Source organism: Carassius gibelio, chromosome A3, assembly GCF_023724105.1.
Source record: "Carassius gibelio isolate Cgi1373 ecotype wild population from Czech Republic chromosome A3, carGib1.2-hapl.c, whole genome shotgun sequence".
Lineage (NCBI taxonomy): Eukaryota > Metazoa > Chordata > Actinopteri > Cypriniformes > Cyprinidae > Carassius > Carassius gibelio.
In genome coordinates, this window is record NC_068373.1 from 29,539,338 (window position 1) to 29,552,408 (window position 13,071).

General features: G+C 34.7%; 1 protein-coding gene across 1 annotated transcript; it reads right to left on the reverse strand.

The window, feature by feature from the left end:
• Positions 1–1,163: 1,163 nt before the first annotated feature.
• LOC127941912 (uncharacterized) lies at positions 1,164–11,562 on the reverse strand. Its single transcript, XM_052537373.1, has 16 exons — positions 11,397–11,562; positions 10,790–11,134; positions 10,352–10,702; positions 9,421–9,534; positions 9,191–9,277; positions 8,913–9,005; positions 8,536–8,607; positions 8,269–8,382; positions 8,017–8,151; positions 7,688–7,771; positions 7,375–7,476; positions 7,209–7,292; positions 4,633–4,728; positions 4,189–4,287; positions 3,811–3,839; positions 1,164–3,209 (listed from the first exon to the last, which is right to left on the reverse strand). The coding sequence occupies exons 1-16, from the start codon at positions 11,446–11,448 to the stop codon at positions 3,054–3,056; spliced, it is 2,013 nt and encodes a 670-aa protein (XP_052393333.1). The 5' UTR covers positions 11,449–11,562; the 3' UTR covers positions 1,164–3,053.
• Positions 11,563–13,071: the final 1,509 nt, after the last annotated feature.

A 13,071-nucleotide genomic window follows, 5' to 3' on the forward strand; every position in this document is an offset into this window, starting at 1 on the left:
ATCAAGCTCAACCATTCAGCCCTGTTACCAACAAGCATGTAGGACACAATTAAGATAATATTGTTCTCTAAGAAGATAAACCTAAAATTGATCTGCAAAACAACATTTGGTCCCAAACTTGAATTTTGCATATACATTCTGTCATGTTTTAAGAGCTTGTACTCTTTTGGTGGATTGTGGAAACTAATTATCTTCCCACTGAAACCAACCAAACATTTTGCTTTTAGAAAAATAAAATGAGTCATGATCTAGAAAATATGAGATTATGTTTCTCAAGAGTGATTGTAATTCTGTATTACACTGAATCGATATAAATGAGAAATGGTCACAACAGACTAAAAAAATAAAAACTTGAATAAACTAGTAATGTACAACATGATAGTTTGCTTTAATGGAAAAGCCTTAATTCCAATGTTAATAATAGTAAAACATGAATATTTCATGATTGACAGATAATTCATGTCATTAATGTCTCATAATACTTCAATAATCACAGATGTTAATCTTGATGACTGTTGTGTTTACCTGTCTCTAGGTTTTAAATGCTCTTTAAATAAAATGCCTGATTCGTATTCTGGATAATGTAAAGTCATTGTGTCTGGGGATGTGTGTGTGTGTGTGTGTGTGTGTGTCGGTCTCACATATTTCAGCATGTTGTGTGTGTGTGTGTCACATATTTCAGCATGTTGTGTGTGTGTGTGTGTGTGTGTGTGTGAAAGCAGCTGCTGGGCTCCTGTGGGATGTTGAGGGTCTCTACAGCACAAACCTCTCTCTTAAATCCCGTTTGAAGCAAGTGGTTTGTCTTTGTAAAGTGACACTGGTCTCGTGTTTTAAACCAGTCTGTGCATGTCCCACTAAATCACACAGCCTTCCTGGAACTGAACAGATTTGACAGTTTAGTATCGAATGTGATAAAGTCTATCAAAAACAGCTCATTTTCTAAAAAGAAAAACTAAAACGTTGGTCTGTAATAATCATCTTGAAATGTCATGCAATAATGTGCTGTATTATGAGTATCAGTAAAATGAGCAACTGGAAAATGCACTGCAAGTTTTGTCAATGAAAAACTTGTTCTATCCTGCTGATAACTGAACACACAAATCCATCCATAATAACCATATTCTTTACTGAAAACAATTTAAAGCTCCTTATAGAATCAACACATTTTAAAAAATGCTCAGGATGTGCATTAAAACATTCTTTTAAACTAAATATACATGCAAGTTGATGCTTGGGAAAAACTGCTTTTCAAGTAAAAGTCAAGAAGAGAAAGAGAGCGACAGTCTCCATCTGCTGGCAGTCAACTAGTTATATTTCAGATTACTACTTTACAAAAATATTTAAAAATATTCCACAGACGTTTAAAAATTACACAATCATAGTACTCTCAACAATAATAACAAAATATAGTTTAATAATTAAATAATATAAGTTTGAGTAGCAATAAATAATAATTTGTAAAAAAAAAAAAAACATTTAAAATGAATGGAATATTTAAATAAATATCAGTAATATTTAACAAAAAATAAACCTTTTAGACAGTCATAAAGTTCAGTGTTTTTTTTTTCAGAGAAAGGTTGCACAAGAGGCACAGCTCGAATATTGGTAATTTATTCACATCACGGTTTATCCCATGTTCAGCCTCTGACATTATACCCTTAACTAAAACTAAAACCATATCAAAACTAATATTTTGAATTAAAAAAACCATTGCATCTTACTAAGACGAACTGTACTCAGCGAGTAAAATCAGCAGAGAGCGAGCGATGAGGGATTCAGATGAAACAAGAGAACCTTTCTCAGATCCTCCATTCCCTGAGGAATTAAAATATTATAGCACAGACAATACTTATTATAAACCATTATGAATAAGACGTTATCCAAATTCATATATGCAAATATCTCTCTTAATCACAAAATGAAACTTATCTTCAGTGTGCGTTCCGTCATCAGTGTAGAAGTGAAAAAAAAAACACACCAACAAACCAAAGAAATACAAAATGATGCTGCGAGGACAAACTGCAATGTAGAAGTAAACATTACATTTATTTGGGTGACAAAACACTGAGTCAAGAAGGTTGTGCACCATTATGTAACAAACTTAATACAATTTATTGTATAAAAATCTACAGATAATCTCATAAACAGAGGAGCTCCCTTTGATTTGATCAAAACAGTCAGTAACAACATCTGCTCCAGTGTAAAAAACAAGAAAAAAAAACATTTTTAAGGTAAACTTTTACCAAGTGTCATTCTTGGTTTTCTGCCACTGAAAACCTGAAGCAATAACACACAAGCACCCAAATGATTACATTTATCAGAGCTAACTCAGCCTTCAGAAACATGGTCCATGAGTAACACACACAGAAATACAAACCTGAATCACTAAGAGTACATGAGGAAACCCGATTCACACTTCATAATGCTTTCCATCTAGATTACACACACACACACAAATAAAAAAATATAAAAGCTAAAAAATATTTACAAGTATACACACAGGTTTCACTTTACACAAAAAAAGAGCACTGTGTTTTAGCACTGAATGAGATGTAGTGTGTACATTTTATAGTGTATAATCTCATATACAGTTTCATATATGCATATATAAATTATAAATGAAATTAAACCAACTTGAAAAAAGTGGAATGTTACATAACTTAGGAGAATGTCGAAACCCCTCATCTTTCTTTGATGAGTTCAAGTAATGTAAAACATAAGTTGCCCTGACTTACATATATTCCTCATTATAAGGCATCCGATGAGGAATCTCAGAACTGCAAGTTACTGAAGCACAAGTCTTCAGACCTTCAGTCTATGGACCTTGATATTAAAACCATCGCTGCAAGTTTCCAAAACTTCAGTGTCTGTTCAGTCGCACTTAAAACAGTTTTTAAGTGTGACTTAAGTGTCCAAACACTTTGGCACCACTTCACATATTCATTAATTTTAAAACAAACCCACAAAAGACTATTCTCTCAGCTTGACCTCTGAAGGGACTCACATTTTCTCGGAGTAAACCATGTTGGTGAATCTGGCAGGATCTCGTTGGGTCATTCTAATGATTGCTGAAGCTCTGAATCAGGCTGCGTCTCTCTGTTTCTCTCGGTCTCCTGTTCTTCAGTCTCTCTCAGAGGACTCAGTTCACACATTTCTGCTGCGCTCTGGTTATGGTTTGATAGATCGTGTGAAGTTTCTGCCTTCTCTCTCTGTTTTAAGGATGAGACACATGAGTTAAAAAGTATCTGCAAAAAATATGCTTATAGATGAAATTGCAGATGTTTGACTGTGACAGGTCTCAGTTCTTTTAGCATTACAGATTCATTCAAATAGAGCTCAAAAATGAACAAAACATACTGTGTGAGGTTGAAACACACATTTCCAAGATTACTACTATTATGCAGATTTCCATCAACATTGGTGCACCATTCAGTTTGATTATCTCTGATCTAACAAGACTTGACTGACCCACAGATAGTTAGGGTTATTTATCTGGATATCACACAAATAGTTCACCCAACAACGAGCATTCTGTTATTATTTACACGTTTTTTTATGATGTTTGGTATCCAAATGTGGACCCTGTTTACTTTGTGTGAAAACAAAAATACAAGTCATATAGACTGCTTGCCTGAAGAACCTAGAAGTCCGGCCGCATCATAATGATGTCATCTATAATGCAGGGTTACTTACAAATCTCAAATTAATACAATGTTATATATGATCTCTTGGCTGTACTGTAAATCCCATATCAATCAGTATCAAATACATATAAAATCTGATATCAAACTTTAAATAAACAATACTAACCTGGAAACGCTGCAGTAACTCTTTAATGTCTGTGTGAAGAACAGTGGAAAACATATTAAATGACTCAATGTGAAATTGATCAGTCTCGGCTGAAGCACAGCTTTGTTCAAATCACTAGATTGCATAATGACTGATTTCTGGATTTAGAAAAGAACGTGCTATAAGATCGTCTACACCTTCAAAAAAGCTGAAGTGTTTCATGTGTGCACCTCTAGAAACAACAAAGCGGAATCTACTTGTACGTGTTGTTTCTCATTGCTTGAACAAAACAATAAAGTATATAAAACGATAGATTTACAACAAATCAAGACATACATAGAGACTGAACATCAGCCCAGTGATGTTTTATAAAGATAGTTAAGTCTAGTTCATACTCACAAGGTTCGAAAATGATTAACAGCAGCACAGAAGAGACAAAGAGGCATTCGGAGGAAAAGACAACTTTTCTCATATCCTCCATCGCACGCTCACCATCAGCTGAGGATTCAAGATGATAAAGTGAGGACAAGTTTGATCACTCTAAACCACACAAGCTCCTCTATTTGTAAAGTGTGCTTGTTTTGTGATAACTCTACATTTACTTTAACATTTCACATATTCTAGAGAAAGACTCAATAGTGTAATATGATTTTTAAGTAGTGATTTGTTAAGTGCTTATGAAGTTATTGGAACATGGAGTGTTTATAAGAAAGTGTCCGGTGCATTTAGAGAAAAGAAGAGTGTGTTTTGTTTATACTGTTACCACACACCTTGATTCACATGAAACTGATTCACCTCCTCTCAGTGTTCAGCGTGATGCTAAAAGGTTGAGTGTTAACTTACCTACTTTCATGATCAGTTCTGTTATCAGTGCAACAGAGTTCACTAGAACAACACCGACGGATCCGATAAGGTAGACAACGCGTCTAAAAGGAAGATCTGGAAGGCAGATAAAAATGTAAACAAATAAAATGGGTAGTAAAAGTAAAAGTTTGTAATAATAAATAAAAAAAATTTAAATAAAGACTATTTAAATTTAGAAAAAAGCATAGTTCTTACAATATACTTGCAGTGAATGGGTGCCGTCCAAACAGCTGATGAAAACATCATAATAATGCACAAGTAATCCACATCACTCCAGTCTTCTGAAGTGAAAAGCTGCATGAACCATTAAGATTTTTTTAACTTCAAATTTTTGCTTCCTTCTAAAATGTAGGAGGAAGTGTTATAATGGATTATGGACTCGTATTTTGGCAAGAAACAATGGTTTAAAGTTAAAAACATCTTAAAATAAATTTTCACTTAAAGGTACAGGTTGTAGGAACTGCCACTAGAGGGCGCACTACCAAAACAATAACAATCGCGTGGTTTGATGACGCTAAGGAGCGTGGAATGATGGGATTTGTTATCTTCTACCCAACCGCTGACGGCCATCAATCAGACGGAAAGATAAATCATGGATTTAATGGATGAGGTAAAGTTTTTTTAAATGTCATATTTTCGATGTCATAATTTTCAAACACGAGTTCAACGATTTGTGCGAGTAGATTACATACAAGGACAATGCAAAGACGCGATCAGACTATGGATCAGATGTGATGCCCCATAATACTAATCTTGTTGATCGTTATAATAGCATACGTTTTCTGTAAAGATAAAAATCAAAACAACTCACCTGTTGAGTAAAACTCAAGCGAGATCGGCATCTCTTTCTAATTGAAGTTTGTCGCGAAAATGCAACTCCGATATTGATCCTCGCTCTTTCTCTCCTGTCACTTTCAATAATTATGTTCCATAAATAAGTAACACAATCCACCATAAAACGTGCTAGAAGTACATAAGGAACTGCTTGAAGCAAGCTGGTGGTTTGCTGGACGCTAGACACTACTTCCGCATTTGTCCACGACACTGTTGTCATGTGGTTTCTACATCAGTAAAGGTGGTAACAAAGGGTAAATTACGTCATTGACAGGCGACTGCACTGCCCCGTGTCACTGTTTAGTAGTGGTGGAAATTATGATTCTGTCAAGAGATTCGTTCGTTTTCAGTTCGTTCACCAAAATTATTTGTTCAGATTTGTCCATTGACCATTTCTTCGTATTTCACAATATATGCCAGCAGGTGGCAAAAAAAGTGTATTATGTGTTATGTCTTAAGTCAGCAAATGTATTCACTTGTTAAAAAAAACTGATTTGAATTCGAATGTGTGCATAATCGCATTCATTATATAAAGTTTAAGTTGTTCAGATGAACAAACACGAGGTTTTCTTGCATAATTAGCATTTTAATTGTTTGGTCAGATATATATTAGCCTATATATTCACATTCATAAATCGGGGATTAAACGTGGAATTATGTTCTGTATGCTAAATATGAAAACAAGCATATGTGCACACTGCACAGTACATATAACTGCACTTTGCATTTTGCGATTGACATGCTAAATGGCCAACTGACCCGGTTTATTCTCATTAATTTTGTTCACGAACGAGATAAGTTATGTACCAGTCCATTTCATTCACGAACGACATGTGCTAGTTCAGTCATTTCATTCACGAACAATATCTCTAGATCTCGTTCAGACTCATATGAAACTGTTCAGTGAAGGGCGTATTCGTTCACTACATTCAACAAATCACATGCTCTGTCACAAGTCATACTCGAAGGCTATTGGCTCGAGGTTGAGTAACTCTTTGACAGGATAAAACAGTTCACAGATACCCGGTTCACAGAGTTGCGCATGTGCTACGCTGCTGTGGAGGGAGGAACTTCAGTGAACGAGAAATACGAGTCAGTGGACTCCGTGAACGAGAACGATTCGTTCACCTAAAAGATTTGTTCAAAAAGAACGATTCGTTCACGAACGACACATCACTACTGTTAAGAATGGGAATATCCTCATGATTTACAAGTAGTTGAAAACATTAGAGATGTTGTTAGTAATCAGCTGGACAAAATATAAAACACTAGCCTAGTGGTTTTTGGATATTTTACTGCAAATATCTTACAAATTGTACCTTTAACAAGTCATTAAGTGATAGAGTGGAGTGATGTGGATTATTGTGATGTTTTTATCAGCTGTTTGGACTCTCATTCTGACGGCACCCATTCACTGCAGAGGATCCATTGATGAGCAAGTGATGAAATGCAACATTTCTCCAAATCTAATGAAGAAACAAACTCATCTACGTCTTGGATGCATGTAATTAACATTTTAATGCATTTACCAAATTTGAATCAGTTTGAACCTGAAACAAGATCTGCTTGAGGAAATTATTGGCAGGGAACTGACTGACCAGGGTCAAACCAGCATTTAAGACAAGCTTAAATGACCCAGACTATCAATATAAGATGAAACCATCTCGAAGAAGAAGAAAATAATCTCACAAAAGATTATTAAAAGTAAATCAATACAGTACCCAGGTCTTCAAACGAGTGCTTCAGGACAACGATTCCCCAAAGACCTTGAAGAAAAGCAGCTACACAGACCCATCCCACACAATCTGCAATCAGATCAATATATAAGGAATAAATGAACACTTCACTTGATTTGTGCCTTTTATGTAATTGTGGCCATTATTGTACCTTTCTCTTTTTCCAGCGCTATGAGGTAAGAATAGACCATTATGCCATTTACTGTTATCATGAAACCTAACCACGCTGCCCTCCTGGCTCCTGAGTGCAAACCTGAAAATGATGAACATGTAAGAATGTTTATTTATCAGTAAAATTAATATATTTAAAACTGTATAAAAAAAAAAAAAAGAAAGAACGCTGCAGAACAAGTTGGAACACGTTATTTGTTTTCTTATTCAACAGTAAGTAATTTAAAATCAAAGATAGTTATTCAAGACAGTTTCATTGATTTATCTATGAGAGTAATTCATCAAATACTCACACTGCAGTTTTTCCACACATGCTTTGTTCCAATCATATCTTGTCAAAGTTAAGAACAGTGGAAAAACTCCAAGAACAAAAAGTGCTGTGTATAGAGAGAGAGAGAGAGAGAGAAATATTTAGTAGGCTACTTTGTGTTCAGGTGTATAGATTTATTACCTTAGATAAACCTATATTTTCCAGGAAAAGCATTTGTTAATTTGACAATGTTTCACTATAAAAAAGGCATTCAAAAAGTGAGAAAACTGAACGAGATAAGCTGTTATAAAAATATAAAATATAAAAATATATTTACACACAAATGTCTCTATATATGTCTCAACATTTTACCTCGTCTGGCAGCTCCAAAAGCGTAGAAGAGGAAGATGAGTTGTAATGGAGGCAGAACATCATGACCGATATCAGACACCAGGTCTAACACAACATGTATACGGACGTCTTTATATTTGATGAGTTCTGCCAATACTAGATCAAAGAAAAATAATTTTTAATTGCAAATTATCACAACTGGACTGAATTATATTGCGATAGCATTCAAATATCTTTGATGGTTATGGCTAAAAACGATACAGAAATACTTACAGAAAACGATATTGACGATGCATATCAGAATCATTATCCCAAAGAGGATTGTTATCAGGACTCTGTCAGATTCTTCATAACTCAGACTTTTCTCCCAAAAAGATTTAAAAAGAACTGGGACAAAGGAAGAAATATGCAATCATCAATAATTACATTAGAGTATTTTTAAACAAGGTTACACAAATGCTGCTGATTGAGCTTAACTTGAACTGAACCCAAAATACTTCATCATTAAGTTGATATGGTTGAATATTCAAATTTGTCTACCTGAATGAACAACATTTGTAAAGAGGGAATATTGTAGATGAATTATGCAGTGCACAACTGTTTCACGACTGCCTGTAAAACAGAAAAAGTTATAATCAACTCGAAAAAACTACAAAATGTATAATCTAATTAAAACAAAGAAATAAACAAAAACATGTGAAATGGAAGTGATCCTTTCAAAAGTCAAATTAAGAGTTTTTTTTTTTTTAAGAAGTTTGTCATTTCTCACCAAGGCTGCATTAACTTGATCAAAAATACAGTAAAAACAGTAATAGTGAAATATTACAATTTAAAATAAGTGTTTTCTATTTGAATATACGTTAAATGCAGTTTATTCCTGTTATTAAAACAAATCTAGTTCATCAAAGTGAACGAACCTGGGAAATGTTCTGAATGTGGAGCTGTCCATAAGAGAAGAAGAGGCCTCAGAAAATAATGAGCACAGCAGGCAACAGTCTCACTCAGAAACCCTTGGGATCGGGGAAACAATCAGCGGTGTTAATAACAGGGATGACATCCAAGGAATAAAGTGATTTTTGTTCTACAAAACTATGAATTAATCAATTTTATAAAGCTAAATTGATATAAGAACAAGGTATAGTTTCTTCAACTAGTATAATGCTATATACATAATTAATACAGCTGAGATACTCACCTTCAATAACACCCCAGAACAAAAAGGCAAAAAACATAAAAAGGTTTGGTACGGTGACTACAGACATCTGAAGAGACAGGGCTTTACCTAGAGAAATTAATTTCAGTCAGAAATTTTTTTATTTAAATAAATATTTAGCATATATAATTTGGACTGAAAATGTCCACTTGTTTAAACTCATGAACCTACTAGCAAATAAAGAAATAAGAATAGTTTCTGTGCAAACATACTTGTGTTTGATGATCTGTGTTTTAAATTTATACACCACGGAACAGACAGCAGCAGAGCAGATCCAGATGCAGCAATACAGAGAATCAACACAATTATGTGTAAAACTGAGAAACCTGTGAAAAACAGACATTATATTACTTTTACTTATTAAAGGAAACTCATCGAATGACAATGCATGTAAGAAAGCTTAGCATTAAAACAATGAGTATCAACACAATTTTGTGATTATAGTGAGAACAGTGTGGTGCTAAAATGCTATGGTGAGATGTTGAGCAACAGCCAACCAACTATTAAGTGCCTGCAGTACTTGTCTCATGAAATGCTCATTAGCATTTTAAAGAAAGAGCAAGTACCAAAAGAAAAGTTGGTTAAGAACAAGAATCAAAAAGGACATTAAGACATCTTTAATAATTCTTGAGTTAATGGCATTCAAACTGGAAAAATGAAATGCAAAGTCACCACTGGCATACAAATCTTCAAATCAAATCTTTTTAAAGTTCTAAGATCAAATTGTCCTTTTGATCAACCTCTAAAAATTTAGTGGATTAGTCAGTAAATTTAATAGTAATATCACTGAAATTTGTTTGACAGAATTGCTCAGTTTAATAGCCAGTGAACTCTTTAAAGCAGTGGTTCCCAACTTCGGGGGGGCCTCCAGGAACGTGGTTGGGAACCACTGCTTTAAAGCATTAAACAGACCAGAATTGGAAAAGAGTTGTAAAAGCCTTTCTAAGTACATTCACACCATCATTTGCATGTCATTTAAAATCCAGCAAATTGATTATGTGACGCATGTGCATCAAAAATTAAGCCAATACATATGCTTGATTCAAATAAAATTGAGCATGCAAATTACATCTTCATTTAACTAAATTTGTTTAGTTTCATATATCAGTGTAAGGTTGTTGTTTTGTTTTCTTTTTTGCTCACCCAGTTGCTCCAGTTCTACAGTTGCATTGGCTGAAAAATTTCCAGCAAACACTTGACACATGTAAACTCCTTTATCCTCAGTCCTGACACTCTTCAGTCTGAGAGAGAAGTTTCCTTTGGGGATTTCAGCAGTGAAGAACTCAGCTCTGCGTCTGTATCGCTCATCTGATGGAATTATTTTATTCTTTTCAAAAACCAGAACCTGGATGTTTTCATTTTTATCTGTTTTCCTCCATGAAACCTCATCAATCTCTTCAGGTGGGATGTGAGAGTCTACAGAGCAGTTCAGAGTGACGTCCTCACCCACAGACGCAGATACAGGATGATCAGAACCTGATACCATCAGATGCTCTGAGACAATACACAAAATATCAAATCATACAATAAAGTGAAATTCATTTATAAATGTTGGCCAGAACTCAAAAGATTTTCACTCACCAACTGACTTAATCTGAACCAGGGTTTCTTCAGATTCCTGATCGGTGTAAACCTTACATCTGTAGAAACCCTTATCTTCAGCTCTCACATTGTCCAGACGGAGGGAGAAGTTTCCATGTTTGACTTCATCAGAGAAGAAATGAGCTCTAGCATGATAATCCTGATACTGGGCTTCTGGTCGACTATCATAATCTTGGAAAACATGCACTAAAGTATTGGCATCGGTTCTTATCCAAATCACTTTCAGTCCTTTCAAAGGTAAGGGTTCATCAACATAACAGGGCAAAACCACCGAAGATCCCAGAGGAACAACCAGAGAACCAGAAGGACCTTTCACTAAGAACCCTAAAAACAAAACCGAGAACATTCAGGAAAGAGAGAGATGAAAGAAAGGTTACTTTTGAAGTCTCCTATTCTTTTGATATGTTCCGCTTTCCAGTATTTGGTATAGGTTACATATAGAGACCTACCTGTTTTGTAAAAAAAAAAAAAAAAAAACAAAGAAAGAAAGAAAGAAAAAGAAGAAGAGGAAGAGGAAAAAACATGTTTTAGTACAAGTATGCATACAGGTATATATTACGTAAATGGATGACGTTACAATACTTACCTTCACAGATCATAAATAGTGCTGCCACGCACATGTATGTATGTAAGTGCATGTTGTAATACAAAAACACTCTTCTGTAACTGAAAAACAACGTTGTTTCAGACCTTATGTGGAAAAAGTAGCCACACGTAAAGTTATCTCTACTTTCACTTTCTTTTTAAAAAAACTTTCCGAAACTTCCGGATTTATCGATCATCCGGGGACCATGTTACCGTAGCATGTAACGCGCGCGTGCACGCAAGTATGTTCACCTGGATTTCCAGCACGATTATGTTAAACGGCGACAGATTCGTCACATGCGATATTCCACAGATCATTGATTAAAAAAACGTGTTTCACCAGTTGTATACATTTGGTATATGCATAATAAAGCGCTTTGATTTCGCGGTATTTCACGCAAATTCGTAGTGCAATGTTATAGTTATAGCATTCAGCATGTAGCTATCGTTGTTATATAGAACTACTATTAAAAACAATGGCATGTGAATGTTTGTTGATTGAATGAAAATCAAAACACAGGGTAGGCTCAACCACTAGCTGTTAACAAAAAGGTTAAGTCCTTCCTTAACCACAAAAAAAAAAAAATTCAGTTCACGCCATACTCTGTTGTCGACAGCTCACATTAGGGAGGAAAAGTATATTATTGCAAAATATTGTCCTATTACAGTTTTTTTCTGAATCACTAAAACACATTTCTTGAAGCCATCACTCATTTTCTCAAAACTTTAAACACAAATCCAAATACTCAAACTAAATTCACGAAACCTCAGACTCTTCCATCAAAATAAAGCAAACACAGCAAACCATTTCACTTGGACTCAAAATCAAATGCTGCTCTCAGATCACACACACATGAGGCAATAAAAAAAACATTCATTACAGAACATTCATTAGACACAAATAAATAAAAATAAATAAAACTCTAAATATTTAGCATGGTACAGCACCCTCAGGCTCAAATACTGCAAGTTGTGCAATTGGGTGAATGAGAGATTCATTCTGTCTCAGAATCATGTCTTTGTGCTTGAGTCTGGCCTGAGGACTTTGTCCACATTAAATAATGTTGTCTTTTTTGGTAGATAAAGAGAAAAAAACCTCTGGTCTGACAGATCCAGCCTTTATAACATCTCTAAACCATCATTCAGTCTCCTGTGCCAATTGTGTGCTCTGAGCTGGCTCAGATTTACTGTAGTACAGTTGGTTTGATCACAGTGTGAACAATTTTGAATCATTGCGTGTAAACAATGACAACCGTGCTTCGCTGTGTTAAACTTTTATCCCCTAACGCTTAGCATTTTGCAGCACAAATGCATCACAGTGTGATTAGTGTTTAAGTGCAAGAGAATGTGTTCAGAGTTCTGCAAAAGAGTGCATGAAATTTTATTTGACAAATTGATTCAAGCTAGTTAGAATTTGGTTCAGAGATTGAGGTTTAATATTTTAGGAATTCAGAAAAAAGTAAATGCAATAACTGCATTTGTTTCTTAAAAATGTGCATGTTTGTGTTCTTTAGTAAGAAAGAAAAAAATGGTGCAATGAAAAATGACAGATCTAATATATTGGCGTATTAAACATTCTATTTATGTGAAAAGACACAAGTTTGATGCAAGTAAAAATTAAGAAAATGGAACACAGGGAATGTAACCTCATAGCAGCAACAAGAGTTAATCAAGCT

Coding starts and splice junctions, on each gene's coding strand:
- LOC127941912 (XM_052537373.1), bottom strand. CDS start 11,448: ATGCACTTACATACATACATGTGCGTGGCAGCACTATTTATGATCTGT. Junction 11,135..11,396: donor ACTATTTATGATCTGTGAAG/GTAAGTATTGTA, acceptor TTTTGTTTTTAG/GGTTCTTAGTGAAAGGTCCT. Junction 8,608..8,912: donor ACATTCAGAACATTTCCCAG/GTTCGTTCACTT, acceptor TCTGTTTTACAG/GCAGTCGTGAAACAGTTGTG.